This window comes from Neofelis nebulosa, chromosome 2 (genome assembly GCF_028018385.1).
Source record: "Neofelis nebulosa isolate mNeoNeb1 chromosome 2, mNeoNeb1.pri, whole genome shotgun sequence".
Taxonomy (NCBI): Eukaryota; Metazoa; Chordata; class Mammalia; order Carnivora; family Felidae; genus Neofelis; species Neofelis nebulosa.
Window position 1 is genome coordinate 206327571 of NC_080783.1, and position 15880 is coordinate 206343450.

The 15880-nt window shown below is 57.2% G+C and overlaps 1 protein-coding gene across 12 annotated transcripts in view; it reads left to right on the top strand.

The window, feature by feature from the left end:
* HSPG2 (heparan sulfate proteoglycan 2) overlaps positions 1 to 15880 on the top strand; it is a 101311-nt gene that overhangs the window by 60085 nt on the left and 25346 nt on the right. For 5 of the 12 annotated variants that reach the window (XM_058718730.1, XM_058718720.1, XM_058718722.1 and 2 more), the window contains 20 exons: positions 246 to 347; positions 872 to 1117; positions 1797 to 1880; positions 3800 to 3892; positions 4273 to 4353; positions 4561 to 4791; positions 6966 to 7079; positions 7639 to 7766; positions 7892 to 7978; positions 8967 to 9025; positions 9169 to 9336; positions 9488 to 9598; positions 11509 to 11609; positions 11714 to 11894; positions 13506 to 13631; positions 13772 to 13924; positions 14005 to 14147; positions 14466 to 14601; positions 14688 to 14836; positions 15083 to 15233. In XM_058718730.1, coding sequence (XP_058574713.1) covers positions 246 to 347; positions 872 to 1117; positions 1797 to 1880; positions 3800 to 3892; positions 4273 to 4353; positions 4561 to 4791; positions 6966 to 7079; positions 7639 to 7766; positions 7892 to 7978; positions 8967 to 9025; positions 9169 to 9336; positions 9488 to 9598; positions 11509 to 11609; positions 11714 to 11894; positions 13506 to 13631; positions 13772 to 13924; positions 14005 to 14147; positions 14466 to 14601; positions 14688 to 14836; positions 15083 to 15233 — 2644 coding nt within the window. The remainder of the gene's footprint in view (positions 1 to 245; positions 348 to 871; positions 1118 to 1796; positions 1881 to 3799; positions 3893 to 4272; positions 4354 to 4560; positions 4792 to 6965; positions 7080 to 7638; positions 7767 to 7891; positions 7979 to 8966; positions 9026 to 9168; positions 9337 to 9487; positions 9599 to 11508; positions 11610 to 11713; positions 11895 to 13505; positions 13632 to 13771; positions 13925 to 14004; positions 14148 to 14465; positions 14602 to 14687; positions 14837 to 15082; positions 15234 to 15880) is intronic. The other 7 variants (XM_058718725.1, XM_058718726.1, XM_058718727.1 and 4 more) reach the window with 3 other exon arrangements.

A 15880-nucleotide genomic window follows, 5' to 3' on the forward strand; every position in this document is an offset into this window, starting at 1 on the left:
CCAGCCCACCGGGTTACCCTAGCACTGCCTTCCTAGCAACCTCCACTAACCCTCTGTGTGCGTATGCCCCTTCAGCAGCCTGGCGCTAACCCCCGGGTGCCAGCCTGGAGGGTGGAGTATGCATCTTCCTCCCCAGTCAGCATGGGCCTTTCTGACCACCATATCCACGGGGAGAGGACACTCCCCAGGGCTCCAATGCTGGGGCCCTGGGAGGTCTGAGCTGGGCTCTGCCCTCCACCCATCAGAACCGCACGTCCCTCTCAGAGGAGCAGTTGCGGGCAGCTGTGACAGCTGAGAGGACCATGGGGCCCCCAGAGGGCAGGGGCCGGGCACAGCGGCTATCGGAGGTAACTCGGCACTTGGCTGGGACAGGCTGTATCTGGGGCCCCATGCAGAGCAGAGAGTATAGTTCAAGCAAGAGCCTTGAGCTGAGGCCCTGGCCTTCCCGGGCCATTTTCCCCCAAGCTAGGCCCCAGTCTAACACCCAGTCCACTCCAGTGTTGCCCATGGGAAACATTCCAGAGCCATCCATGTTTTGGGCTGGCACCATGGGCATGCATGGTAAGTGAGGCCCAAGGAACGGCCTCCCCTACCACAAGTGCCCCGGGGACCTGAGCTCGACAGAGAGGTGTCTTCTGTATGGGCTTCTGCCCATAGTCATCTGGGCCCATCCCAGGATCGCCCCACCAGGGTCATGAGGAGCAAGAGGACATCGGGTGCGAGGGCCAGAAGGTCAGGCACTTGTGAACAGATAGCACAGAAGTAGGTGGCTCGTGGGGCCTCTTGCCGCCTGATTGGAGGCAGAGCCTCACGGCGTCTTTTCTGTCCCTCTCTGCTCCTTTCCTCTGTCCTCCCTCTCCCGGTCCCCCAGGTGGATGAGGCCCAGAGGCGGATGGATGCCGAGATCTGGCAGCTCCTTTCCAGCTTTGCTGCCCACCCCCATCCCCCTGCCCCGGGGCTCTTGCCCCATCCCCAGCCTGCAGCTGCCCTGCAAGCAGCTCTCCCTTCCTCCTCCTCCCCCTCCTCCCCCTCCTCCCCCTCCTCCTCCTCCTCCTCCTCCTCCTCCCCTTCTTCCTCCTCCTCTTCAGCTTCTGCACCTTCCTCAGCAGGCTCTCAGGTATGTGCCAAGGCACCTGCCAAGAGACCCCACCACCACCATGTTTTCCAGACTTTAGCTGTTTGTGAACCAACTTCACAAATTCTGCCATTTCTGCACACTACCTGGGCTATGATTTACTTCAAATTTCCCTTGATTTTATTATTATTTTTAGACATTTTTAAGTAATCTTTACACCCAACGTGGGGCTCAAACCCACAAGCCCGAGATCAAGAGTTGCCCGCTCCGCCGACTGAGCCAGCCAGGCGCCCCTCAAAGTTCCCTTTAAGTCTATCACACAGCAGCTCATTTGCGCTGGTAATACATTTTCCAATACATGTTAAAATACCTACTAAATTTCAAAATGTTTTCTGGTGTGCTGCATAAGTCATCGTGGGGTCCTCAAGAGGCACACACCAGACGTGAGGAGACACCAACCCAACCACGCCCAGTGAGAACAGTTGGGGTCTCTGGATCCAGGGATGGGGCACAAGTTGTCCCAAGAGCAGGGCTAGGACTTGAGCTTTGGGCTAGGGGCTTCTATCCCTCCACAGCCCCCACCCCAGCCTTCCCTCCAGGGTTTGCGTGTGTGTGTGCGTGTGCATGCGTGCAAATGTGTCCCCGCTGGGACTATAGCTGTGCTCTGGATCCCCCACCCCCGACCCCCCAGCAGCTCTCATCGCCTGTCCTTCTGTCCTAGTTCTCTCTCTCCTACGAAGGCTTCTCTCTACTTCCTGGGAGCCTCTATTATTGGCAGCTGCCCCAAGCCTTCCTGGGGAACAAGGTAACAAGGAGTTGGGGGTTAACAGGGTGTCATCAAAACCTAGAATATTCCAGAGCCCTTTGTCAAAGTCCTTTATGACACAGATGGGTAGGTAGATCAAGGCCCGGAGAGGGGAAGGGACTTGCCTGGTATCCCATCAGTGGCTACAGGCCCTGGCGGGGAGCTGTCTCACCCAGGAGGCTTTACCCCATATCCAGCTCACTCACCTAGCTCTTGGCTCTGCATTCGTTCCTTCAGGAAGCATTATTTTAGCACTTCCTGTGTGCTGCATTGTATCTGGGCAGAGGACGACCCTGGCCCTGGTCGTTCCTGTCATCGCCAGCATCATCAACGTCATCATCACCGTTGGCATTACTGTTAGGATTGACGTCAGCTCCGTCTTGTTCCAAAAACTATTTAGAATGCCTCTTAAGAACATGCATAATATGCCATGAAATAGCATTCAGAGAGGCAGCTGGGACGGAATTGGCATGGTCCAGGGGGAATAGCGACAAGAAAGATCTGCCGAAGCCGAGAGCACAGCCAGGTGTGTGAGGAGCTGGCAGGCAAGGAGGCCGTGCACTCTGGGGGCACTCTGCTCAGGGCAGTATTTTACAGAGCCTTTGTTACTTAATCTTTGTGCTACCCTTCAAGGTACACATTATTTTTATTGCTATTTCCGTAAGAGGAAAGTAAGACTCAGGTTAGGTGCCTTGTCCGGGGCTGTCCAGCCAGTACAGTTGGACTTGAACTCCAGTCTTAGACTGCAGAGTCTGCTCCCTGAGCAGACTCCCTGAGCCACCCTGCTGCACACGGCCTGCAGCTTGGTCTGGAAGCGGTGATGAACCTGCTGGCATCCAAAGCAAGCAGGAAACTAAGTTGTTTCATGGTTATCCAGTTATGCCTTAGAGTTCCTTCCCTCACCCTGAGCTTGTGGAAAACATCCTCAGGACAGTATAGCTCAATTCCAGCATGTAGTCAGTAGGCATTGAATCAATGCTCACCAGCTGAATGAACACAAAAATGAACAGATGGGCTAGGCCTGATGCAGTGTGGTATTGATCCGAATATCTGCTGTGGTGGCAGAGGACAGAAAGGAAAGTCCTGGGACAGAGCTGGGGCCTTGGCTGCCCCCGTGAAAGCCCCCAGCAGGAAGCCTAAGGATTCTCTCAGTTGTGAGCGATGGAAAACCCAAGTACAGCCAGCTCCTACAACTACAAAGTCCAAGGAAGCTGGTGTCAGGCATGGCTGGGTTCAGGGGCCCATTAGGGCTTTTATCTCCATTGGCATCATTCTCCGGCTTCCAATCTGACTAGTAAAGGGGGTATCTCTGTTCGTGGAAGGAGCAGAAGTGCCAGGTTTACGTGTCCATCCCCGACAGAGTGGAAGAGAATGGTGGAAAATGCACATTGGCCAGACCTGGCTCACGTCTATCCTCAAACCACCTGGCCCGCACGTAGGACGTAGTTTCCTTTAAAGGAAACCGGGCCGTAGTTTGCAAAAAACCGGGGAAATGGATTCTAAGCCGACAAAAACCACCTGCCCAAGGGACAAGGCCTCTGAAGGCGCACCCTCAGCCCTACCCCCACGGCCGGGAACTTGTAAACCTTCTGGGGCTCGTGATGATCACCGTCAGTACCCGTCTACTTTATGGGAAATTTCTTCAAAGGGAAAGGGACTTGAAGCTTGTTTGCTGAGCTGTCAAGGCTGCTCAGGGTCACCACCGGCAGGTCCAAGTCAACAAAGGAACTGACAGGTGCCTGTCTCCTTGGCAACCAGGGGCCAAGCGCACTGGCCTCGGGTTGAACGGAGGGGACAGCGGAGGGGACAGCGCGGGTACAGAAAAGCCTTGAGAAGCTCCGCCCACTCACCGGTAGGGTCACACGCACCGGGGAGGAAGGCAGAGTCGGGCCGTGACTGCAGGGCTTGCCTCTTTGCAGGTGGCGGCCTATGGCGGGAAGCTGCGATATACCCTCTCCTACACGGCGGGGGCGCATGGCAGTCCGCTCTCTGACCCTGACGTCCAGATCACGGTGAGCACGTGGCTTCCAGCTGGGCGGGCAGAAGGGGAGGGTGGAAACCAGCAGCCACCCTCGGTGTCCTTGTCCTATCGGCCCAGGGCTCAGCTGGCCTGGCACGAGCTGGGGGTCTGAGGCCCATGGCCCCCCACCCAGTCAGGTTAGACACTAGCCAGGCAGAGGCCCAGCTGCTGAGAAAGAGGCAGTGAGCGTGGACCTGATTCCTTTGGGCACATGAGCCTGGGCAATCAGAGACTGGAGGCTGGTGTCACAGAGAGGCCGGGACTGGTGGAGGACTCCTCTGTCCCCGAGGGCCCCTTGATTCCCCTCCCAATCCTGCCCGTGTCCCCGAGGGCCCCTTGATTCCCCTCCCAATCCTGCCCGTGTCTCTCCAGGGCAACAACATCATGCTGGTGGCCTCCCAGCCGGCGCTGCAGGGCCCAGAGAGGAAGAGCTTCGAGATCATTTTCCGAGAGGTGAGATCACACTGTGTCTGACCCTCCCCCACTGCCCACCCTGCTCTGGAGCCTGGCCTCGACGGTGCTTCCCCTGCCCATCCCCCATCCTCACCTCACGGTCCTCGGCCAGTGCCTGGAGGCCAGGGGTTGGGGTAGCGGTGCTGCAGGACTAGCACACGGGGCCTCACACCCCTCACCCACACTTGCTGTTGTCCCCCCACCCAGGAATTCTGGCGCCGGCCTGATGGGCAGCCGGCCACGCGCGAGCACCTCCTGATGGCCCTGGCCGACCTGGATGAGCTCCTGGTCCGGGCCACGTTCTCCTCCATGCCACAGGCAGCCAGCATCAGCTCCGTCAGCCTGGAGGTCGCCCAGCCTGGGCCCTCAGAGGGACCCCGGGCCATGGAGGTGGAGGAATGCCGCTGTCCCCCGGGCTACGTTGGCTTGTCATGCCAGGTGAGTGTGGCCAGCCCAGACACATCTGCTCTGGTACAGCTGGTCAGCAAGCTGTTCAGCTGCCATGTCCGTGGCCTGTCATTACTGCTGTAACTTTAATTTTTTAAAAGCCTTTCTTGCATCTGAATAGCAACTTTCTTTTTTTTTTTTTTTAAGTTTATTTTGAGAGAGAGAGAGAGAGAGAGAGAGCGTGGGGGAGGGTCAGAGAGAAAGGGAAAGAAAGAATCCCAAGCAGACTCCACACTGCCGGCCTGGAGCCCTACACAGATTTGAACTCACGAACCGTGAGATCGTGACCTGAGCCAAAATCAGGAGTCGCATGCCCAACAGAGCTACCCAGTTGCCCCTGCCATAACTTTAGTGTACTGTGCAGTATCTGATTTATTCTTCCTAACACCCGTGAAAGATGTGTAATTATCCCCTCTTAACAGATTTTTAAAAAATATTTATTTACTTTTGAGAGAGAGAGACACTAAGTGTGAGCAGGGGAGGGGCAGAGAGAGAGGGAGATAAAGAATCTGAAGCAGGTTCCAGGCTCTGAGCTGTCAGCACAGAGCCTGATGTGGGGCTCGAACTCATGAACTGTGAGATCATAACCTGAGCCAAAGTCGAAGTTGGAGGCTTAACCCACTGAGCCACCCAGGCACCCCTAACAGATTTTTTTTAATAGAGGCTCTGAAGGCTAAGTGGCTTTCCCAAGGGCATACAACTATGGTCTCCCAAGACTAAGACCCAGCTCGTGCTCCCAGGGTGCCCCCTAGAGACAGGGAGGCAATACGGATACACGTATTTTTCTGGGCCAAAGCAGAACATAGAAATGCCTCGGAGAGGTAAACAGTGCGGAGCAGGGTAGGATTCTGGGCAGCTCACAAGGAGGACTGTATGGGGAAATAGTCCATGATGCAGAAGGCTCACCCCGGAAAGCTGAGGGGGCAGGGGCCACTTCCTTAGGCCTGGAACGAGGTTCTGCTCAGTAGGGAATGCCAAGCCGTGAAGGGAGTGCTGTGGTCTGCACTGGACGTCAGGAAAAGTCCTCTCTGCCCTGGTGAATGAGACAGGTCGGGGAGAGACGGGGACCCCTATTTACAGGGAGGGCACTGGGGGTGGAACAGAGGGCTGGCCGTTGCAGAGAACCCAAGAGCATCCGGAGGGTTTGGCTGGAGACCGTGAACTCCCTGAGGGCAGCGCCTGAGCTGACTGTCCACCACTGAGTCTCCAGACACATTGGCAGGCCGCCAGTCAACACTGGACGAGTGAACTTGGAACTGAGGAAGGGGGAGGATGAAGGAAGGGGAGGGGGCAGAGCTGCAATGCCAGGTGGGCGGCAGGGAGGTCAAGTGTGGGAACAGCCAGCACCCAGATGCAGGAACTCCCCTGTGCAAAGTGCACATCTCCGCAATTTTACATCCGTGCACCTTTGCTATGGCCACAGACTTTCAAATCCAAACACATGAACTTCACCTCCTTTGAAGTTATCAAATTTAATAACACATTTTGAAGGAGAAGCCCTGGGGAGGGCAGAATAATCCTGTGTGCGCACTTTCTGCAGTGAAGCAAAACAGATTTGTAAACATCCCTTTGAAATGGTTGGGGGGCAGGAGGGGCCTGGAGAAGTTTCAAAGGAGGGGTAGTGAATAGAAACTCTTTGTTTTCCAAACCCATGATTACTCACTCAGAATGTGTAAAAACATCCTCGATTGTGTGTGAGATGCCTGCCTCTTTCACTTTATTTAGTGACTGTGAGGTAGTTGTAAAGATCTCCAAGGGCTCATTCCAAATCTGGGTCTCCTGAACCTTGTTTTTCCGTCTAGGAGTTCAGTTTTTCAATAGAGACCCTACCAGAAGAATTTTCAGGAACGAAAATGGGAAATGGAGAAGCGTTCTCCTCCATTAAGGGTGAACTATGATTTCAGTAAATTCAGAGTGGCTGGAGATGCCAGGCAGGATGGGGACAGACACTGTCCCAGCTTCCACAGTATTGAGAAACTGAGCACAAAGACAGGGAGGAAGGTTCCAAGAGAGGATGCTGGGGAGGAGGGCCGGGCCTGGGATTTCCCAACCAAGAGCCAATGGGAGTCTAGATTGTGGAGAGAGGCTGGAGAGAGAGGGTTCTGGTCTATTGGCTCCAGATGGGACCACTTTAGAGATAGAAACCAGCCCTCCTCTCTCCCCAGGACTGTGCCCCAGGCTATACACGCACTGGCAGTGGGCTCTACCTTGGCCACTGTGAGCTGTGTGAATGCAACGGCCACTCAGACCTGTGCCACCCGGAGACCGGGGCCTGCTCGGTAAGACGCAAACAGGGCAGGGTCAGGGGTCAATTTCTTCGGGCCTGGGTGGGGCACCGGGGCTGCTTGGGAGGCAGGGAGGGGTGGGCTTGGTAAGGTGGGCCTAGGTCCAGGGGCAAGGTGGCAGGGCACGGACTGTGGGACAAAGTGCCTGAACCAGCAGTGGGCACTGTAGGCATTGTGGGATGGCCAGAATGGTAGAATAACATCCTTCTCTTTTTATTAAGTTTATTGGTTTGGGGAGAGAGAGAGAGAGAGAGAGCGCGCGCGCCAGTGGGGGAGGAACAGAGAGAGCGAGGGAGAGAGAGAATCCCAAGCAGACTCCATACAGTCAGCTCAGAGCCCCATTCAGGTCTCGAACCTACAAATCATGAGATCATGACCTGAGCCGAAATCAAGAGTCGGATGCTTACCCAACGGAGTCACCCAGACGCCCCTTCTACAATTATTTAAGATAGGCTCACAGATACAGAATTTCCAGCTCAAGGGATTACAAAACCGTACAGTTTGGGGTAGATTTTGCCAAATGGCGGGTGGCTGACATCCTTGTGCCCCACAGCACTGCCAGCACAACGCCGCTGGGGAATTCTGTGAGCTGTGTGCCCCTGGCTATTATGGAGATGCTACTGCCGGGACACCTGAGGACTGCCAGCCCTGTGCCTGCCCCCTGACCAACCCGGAGAACATGTGGGTGTCCCCGTTCGGGGCCCAAGGAAGAAGTCCCACTTGGGAGTGGAGGGCACTGCAGAAGTGGAGGGCACCGGGTGGAGGGTGGGCGTCCCCCGGCCTGACCTCTGCCTCCCCCATCCCAGGTTCTCCCGCACCTGTGAGAGCCTGGGAGCTGGCGGGTACCGATGCACAGCCTGTGAACCTGGCTACACTGGCCAGTACTGTGAGCAGTAAGTTTGCAAACAGGATGGGGGGAGGAAGGGGGCATATGGCAGACTCCTAGGTGAGAGTCCGGGGGGGGGGGGGTGTTGCTCAGAAAGGTCTCTGCCAGGATCACATCTTTCCCCTGCCCAAAACCCTTCCAAGATTCCCCGTTGCCCTTGGGCCAAGCCCAAGCTTGTTCCCCTTTTAACACCCGAATCTACCATAGCTGGGCCTAACCTCTTGACTTCTTGACGTTCTGGTCTTTGCACACGCTGTTCCCTCTACATGGAACATTCTTCACCCCCAAACCTCCCCTTTCTCGCTGACTCCTGTTTAGCCTTCAAAGCTCAGCTTCATTCGCTCCTTCAGCACGTTTTCCTTGAGCACCTGCTGTGCACCATGTGGCGCACCAAGGTGTTGGAGATAAAGGGGTGAACGAAACAGATTCAGTCTCAGCCCTTAGGGAGTCTACCACCTGTCATGGGAGACGGGGCAGCAAGTAATCATACAAACACATAATTATGAAGAGTGGTGAGTTCTCTGGAGTACAATCCGCTCCAAGGGAATATAACAAGCCAGTAGTGCGGTCCTCTGGGGAGCTTCTTGACTCTCAGGCCTGGGTTAGTGCCCCTCATGTGCGTCTCTCTCGTTTACATAGTTCCTCGTTGGTTTCCCGACAAGCCAGGTCTGTAAGGGCGAGAGCTGCGTCATGCTCACTGTCACGATTCCACAAGCTAACGTAGTAGTTGCTTAATAAATGCTTGTTGAATGAATGTTTCCCTGGAGACTAAAGACCTTATTACCCCCGTTGTCCAATCTGCTAACATCGCCGTTCTTAGCTCCGTGAGGCCGTGTTGAGGCCTCTTTGGTCTCCAAAGTCCTTCCAGAGTTGTGAGCCTCCTCACCCCGCACTGAGCCCACCCCCGCTGGACTTCTGGCTCCGCAAGTCCACCATGAGGCACCGAGTCCCCTGGGGCCTGGGTCCTGACAGAGCTGGTCTGTTCCTCCTTACAGATGTGCCCCAGGCTACGTGGGTAACCCCAATGTGCGGGGGGGCCGGTGCCTGCCCCAAGGTAAGTGGGATCGTGGCGGGTCAGGGTGATGGAGAAGGCAGTGAGCCTAGGGAGTTTGAGAGTCACTACATCCGGGGGGCAGGGCACACCAGGGTTTGGGAAGACAGAGATACCTGAGACAGTGCTGCATGTCGTTCCTCCAGCAGATGCAGCCCCACTGGTGGTCCGGGTGCATCCGGCTCGGAGCGTAGTACCCCAAGGTGGCTCCCACTCCCTGTGGTGCCAGGTCAGTGGGAGCCCACCCCACTACTTTTACTGGTCTCGTGAGGATGGGCGTCCCTTGCCTAGCAGCACCCAGCAGCGACATCAAGGTACCCATGACCCCGGGCCCCTCAGCCCCATGAGCCACCCCAGAGGGAGGGGAATCACAGGCCTGTTTGCTGCGATCCTGTCCTTACATGCAGGGCCGGGTGGGAGACGGGGTGCATCTGCGCTGACGAGCTCCTGTCCACTTCCCACCAGGCTCTGAGCTCCACTTCCCTAGCGTCCAGCCATCAGATGCTGGCGTCTATATCTGCACCTGTCGTAATCTCCATCGCGCCAATACCAGCCGGGCAGAGCTGCTGGTCACTGGTGAGTCCCTGCTCCACTCCGTCCCCAGCCCGTCTGTGCTGGGCTGGACTGTGGACGCAGGCAGTGGGCACGTCCCTCCGCTGGAGAGGGTGGTGGGGCACGGGGATGCTGGCCACGGAGATGGAGAGATAGTGGGGTCAAGGCTAGTTTTAGAGGCAAAATTGGCAGGACTTGATTGTGGTCACTGAGAGAGAAAGAAAGGCTAAAATAATGCCCACGGGTCTGGACCCCAGCAGGCAGGCAAATGAGGCGCCATTTACCGAGGTGAGCAGGCTCAGCAGGCGGGTGTTTTCATTGGGAACCCCCACCCCTGAAGCTGAGTCTGGGATGAGGATTTTCATGCCAGCAGTTTCTGTAGGAAGTGAAGTGAGGCAGGAAGGAGAAGACATCCCATAGAGGGCGTGTTACCGAGCACATCCCCACCGGGGACGGTTCTTCACCGCAGCCAAAGAAATTCTGGGAAACTCCAGAGTAAAATGTGCACCTCGGAGTCCCCCATCCCAGGGCCAGTTGATTGAGGCCTGTGCTCTAGGATCACCAGGGCCCCTGCGTTATATACCACTTCGGGGGCAGGCACGGCAGTCCCCGGTGGCCCGAGAAGGACCTCAGGCACAGAAATGCGGCGGCTGGCAGAAGTCAGGCAGGCGGGCTCTGAAGTGACAGGGGAAGGGGATGCGGGCGGGGCACCCACAGCACCTGCTACACACAGGTCAGGGGGCATCATGAGTCTGTAGCTCCAGCTTGAACATGTCAAGGTGAAGAGGGAAGACAGCACGAGGGACTAAGTGGGGACAGCCATTGAGATAGGAGGAGAGCAGGAGAGCAGGTGTGTTGGGGGTCATGTGGGGAGGGGGCTTCCTGGAAGGAGTGGTTGGCCTCACCACATGTCCCGGGGCAGTCAGATACGGGCAGAGAAGGGACCCGTGGAGGTCATCATCTTTGATGAGAGCCATACAGTGGAGAGAAGGGGTAGAAACCAGACTGGAGAGAGGCAAAGAATGGAGGGGAAGGCCAGGCATAGACAGCAAGGACAGACAGCTCTTTCAAAAGTCTTGGCTCTAGGGTGGCTGCCTGGCTCAGTTGGTAGAGCACATGACTCTTAATCTCAGGGTCATGAGTTCGAGCCCCACATTGGATGCGGAGCCTCCTTAAAATAAATAAATAGAGTCTTGGCTCTGAAGGAAGGCTGATACATGTAGCAATAGCTGGGGGGAGTATAAGGTCGAGGAGGTGTTTTTGAAGGTAGAAAATTCTAGAACACATTTGTCTGTGGAGTAGAATGATCCGTGCAGAGGGAGAGGAGGGACTGATGTAGCAAGACAATGCATGGCCCTGGGAAGAAGTCCTTGGGAGGGGTGGGGCAGGGCAGGGCAGGGCTGCGGTGATGGGTTGGGGGGGAAGGGTCTCGTCCTGTGAGACCAGGAAGGAGGGAGGGCAGGTGGGTGGATTTGGGAAGATGGGCAAAGTCCTGACTGGTAGTCTCGATTTCTTCAGCAAGCGTGAGCTGAAGCCCTCGGCTGTGGAAACGGAAGTGGGGTGCGGGTGGGTGGAGAGGCTGGGAGGTGTGAAACTGTTGGGGAGGATGGAGACCCAAACCAGACAGAGAAGCCCAGTGGAGTGAAGTGCAAAGTGTTAAGGGCAATTTCGTGGTCTGTGACCATGAATCGACGCCAGGTGGACTCGTGGCAGCGTGATGCTCTTTGATTGCAGCCTGTGGCTCTCGGTGCCAGCGGGAAGAAGCCGTGGGGTTGAGCCAGCGTGAGGGAGGGAGGCACCAGGGCACGCAGTGGAATCTAAGCTAGCCTGGGAAGGAAGTGACACCCAGACAGGACGATGGAGAGAGAGAGAAAGTGGCCCCAGGACGGGGCCTGGCCAGCACCTGGCTCAGGGGGTGCCTCCTGTCACCACAGAGGCTCCAAGCAAGCCCATCACGGTGACCGTGGAGGAGCAGCGGAGCCAGAGCGTGCGCCCCGGGGCTGATGTCACCTTCATCTGCACAGCCAAGAGCAAGGTGGGCAGAGCCGTGCGCGGACATCTGGGGAGGGCAGCTCTGGCTTCTAGTGTCCCTGAAGTTCGCCTCTGACCGCCATCCCACCCTCCTTACCCCGCCTGCAGTCTCCCGCTTACACCCTGGTTTGGACCCGCCTGCACAATGGGAAACTGCCAGCCCGAGCCATGGATTTCAACGGCATCCTGACCATTCGCAACGTACAGCCGAGCGACGCGGGCACCTACGTCTGCACTGGCTCCAACATGTTCGCCATGGACCAGGGCACAGCCACACTGCACGTGCAAGGTACACCATTCACTTCCACACCTGGCCCGCCCACCCACGGCCTTCCCCCGTGCCCACCGGGACTGGCGACCATTTCTTCATTCAGCTGACGGTTTGTGAACGGTTTGTGTGCCTCGGCCTGACTAGACTCTGAAGAAATGGGGGGGAGGACAAACAGGGGCTCTGCCCTCCTGCACCACGTGTTCTAATAGGGAGACAATAGGCATGGGAACACCATTTGCACCTACGTGGCTGGAACTGGAGGGGATCGTGCTAAGTGAAGTTAGTCAGTCAGAGAAAGACAAAAATCATAGGACTTCACTCATATGAGGACTTTAAGAGACAAAACAGACGAACATGAGGGAAGGGAAACAAAAATAATGTAAAAAAGGGAGGGGGACAAAACAGAAGAGACTTTTATTTATTTATTTTTTTAATTTTTTTTTTCAACGTTTTTAATTTATTTTTGGGACAGAGAGAGACAGAGCATGAACGGGGGAGGGGCAGAGAGAGAGGGAGACACAGAATCGGAAACAGGCTCCAGGCTCCGAGCCATCAGCCCAGAGCCTGACGCGGGGCTCGAACCCACGGACCGCGAGATCGTGACCTGGCTGAAGTCGGACGCTTAACCGACTGCGCCACCCAGGCGCCCCAAGAGACTTTTAAATATAGAGAACAAACAGAGGGTTGCTGGAGGGGTTGTGGGAGGAGGGATGGGCTAAATGGGGAAGGGGCATTAAGGAACCTACTCCTGAAATCATTGTTGCACTATATGCTAACTAACTCGGATGTAAATTTAAAAAAATAAAAAATAAAACAAGTTAAGATAAAATAAAAAAAAAGTAAGCACGGGAACAAATGAACAAACAACGGAATTTCACACGGTGATGAGGGCCGGGATAGGAACAGACAGTGAGGTAGGTGAAGGCTGGCTACTGTCCGTGGCGTGGTCAGGGAGGGCCTCCGTGAGGAGGTGACGTCTGGGCTGAAAGCTGAAGGAAGAGGATGTGTTCAGCCACTTGAAGAGCTGGCAGAGAGTGTTCTCGGCAAAGGAACCAACACGTGCAAAGGCCCTGCAGCAGGAGCATGTTGATGTGTTTGAGGATCGGCAGGGTTAGCGTGGCTGGAGCTGTGGGAAGGGGGTAGGTAAAGAACGTGAAGCTGTGGGCAGAGGTGGATCACAGCACAGCAAGGAGTTCGGATTTTATTCGAAAAGCCCTGGGGAGCCACCAACAGGCCTTAAATGGGGAAGTATCAAGAACCATGGACATTTTTAAAAGTATTTTTTTAATGTCTGTTTATTTTTGAGAGAGAGAGAGAAACGGAGTGTGAACGGGGGAGGGGCAGGGAGAGAGGGAGACACAGAATCGGACGCAGGCTCCAGGCTCCGAGCCGTCAGCCCAGAGCCCGACGCGGGGCTCGAACTCACGGACCGCGAGATCGTGACCTGAGCCGAAGTCGGACGCTTAACCATCTGAGCCACCCAGACGCCCCTGGCACCCCGGGGACATTTTAAAAGCTCCCTCTGGCCTCCGGGAACACACGGCCCTGAGGGGCTGGAGTAGAACAGGGACCCACAGCAAGGGGGCGCTCCTCACCCTGACTACATACTGCTTCTTCCTCCCCTGTCAGCCTCAGGCACCCCGTCCGCCCCCGTGGTCTCCATCCATCCACCGCAGCTCACCGTGCAGCCCGGACAGCTGGCCGAGTTCCGCTGCAGTGCCACCGGGAACCCTGCGCCCACCCTCGAGTGGACAGGTGAAGCCGTGGCAGGACTGACGGCAGGGCCTCCCTCCCCTGGATGTGGGGGGCCAGGGGCGGGACTCCAGGCTGTGGGACCTACCACCGACAGGGCCTGGCGGTGCCCGGTGGGTGCTGACGCCACCCCTTTCCGTCAGGGGGCCCTGGCGGCCAGCTCCCTCAGAAGGCACAGATCCACGGCGGCATCCTGCGCCTGCCAGCCGTCGAGCCCTCGGATCAAGCCCAGTACCTGTGTCGTGCCCTTAACAGTGCCGGGCAGCACGTGGCCAGGGCCGTGCTCCACGTGCATGGTGAGGGGACACGGCTGAGGGTGGAGCTTGGGAGCCCGCGGGCAGTCCAGAGAGATGTCCTCACAGGCCTCTGTGTGCAGGGGGCAGCGGGCCCAGGGTCCAGGTGAGCCCAGAGAGGACTCAGGTACACGAAGGTCGCACCGTCAGGCTGTACTGCAGGGCCGCAGGGGTGCCCAGCGCCACCATCACCTGGAGGAAGGAAGGGGGCAGCCTCCCCCCACAGGTGAGGAACTCTGTCTGGGCCGGCCCGCAGGCTCAACAGGGTCACGGCACCTACCGCCTTCCTTTCCCGTCTCCCCTTCCTACCAAGTCTTCTCCCCCTTCCGGTTTCCTTCACTTCCAAAACGGTGGCCTGCTCAGACGTCCTGTTCGGCGCACCCGGGCAGGTAGCGGCTCTTGGCCTCTTGCTTAGCCAGCCGCCTGGCTCTGCCCTCCCTCGTGTCCAACTACCCTTTCTGCCCCCTTCCCCCATTCTCGCTGGCTAGCCCTTGCCAGGCTGCCTCGCCCCCTCGGGCGGCTGACCCTTCCCACCGTGCGGCAGGCCCGGTCCGAGCGCACAGACATCGCCACGCTGCTCATCCCGGCCATCACAGCTGCCGATGCCGGCTTCTACCTCTGCGTGGCCAGCAGCCCCGCGGGCACCGCGCAGGCCCGGATCCAAGTGGTTGTCCTTCCAGGTGCGGGGCCTCTGGGGACTAAAGGAGCGGGGAGGGCAAGCCAGGGCTCCCCGAGGCCTACTCAGTCCGCCGCGGGTACCCCCCAGGTGCCAGCTCCCCGCCAGTCAGGATCGAGTCCTCATCGCCTTCGGTGACTGAAGGCCAGACGCTGGACCTCAACTGTGTGGTGGCCGGCCTGGCCCACACCTCCATCACGTGGTACAAGCGAGGGGGCAGCCTGCCTCCCCACAGCCAGGTATGAGGGCCCTGGAGCCTGTGGTGAGGGACCCGGGAGTGATCCTCCTAGGCAGAGGCTTCACACGGCCCGGACGCCCTCCACGAGCGACGGCCAGCCCTTATTTCTCCCCCTGTCCAGCTTCTGTCATGGGGCAGCCCAGAGCGGAGCCAGTGAGAGCCTGATGAGTGACTCACTAAGGCTCAGAGGAAGTGGTGACCGCAGCCCCTCCTTACCCTCACACACCTGCGTCCCAACCTGTCCCAGGTGCATGGCTCCCGGTTACGGCTTCCCCACGTTTCTCCAGCTGATTCTGGAGAATACGTCTGTCGAGTGGAGAACGAGTCGGGCCCCAAGGAGGCCTCCATCGTCGTCTCTGTCTTCCACAGCACCCACCCAGGCCCTGGCTACACCCCAGGTGAGGAGCCAAGTGGGCCCGGGCAGAGGCCAAGCCCTAGGATCTCCCCACTGATCCCAGGGAAGGTGCCGGTGGTCTCTTCCATGACAACCAGACAAGAGGGGGTGCTCTAGGGGGGCTTTGGGGATGTGAGGGGACTAAGGGTGGGGATAAGGTTGATCTGGCTTATCTGGGACCCTACGACGAGGATACTGTTTCAGATTTTGTCAGGAAGCAGCAGAGTCAGGATTAAACACTGAGTCGGGAGTCAGGCTGACCTGGGTTCAAATCATGCCTCTACCCCTTATCAGCTTTGAACTGGTTATTTATTCCACATTTTAGGGACTCAGTTTTCTCATCTGTGGAAGGGGGACAAGACCACTACCCTGTGGTGTGAGCAGATGACAAACACTCTCCAGGAGAGACTTGTAACATTGTTGTCTGCGTCCCTCGGCCTGGCCTGGGCACTGAAGGGCTCTGGTTGCCTGTAGGCCATAGCAGCTTATCTTAATCAGGAAGTCATGGGTGGGCAAATGGGCCTCGAGTCCAAAGTTGGAGGTGAGGGTGACAGAAGGAGGGGCCTGACTGACCATGCTGAGGTAGAAAAGCATGGTCCCAGCCTTAGAAAGGCCTCCCATCTGCCCTCCCAAGCCAGGCCCTGGTCATGT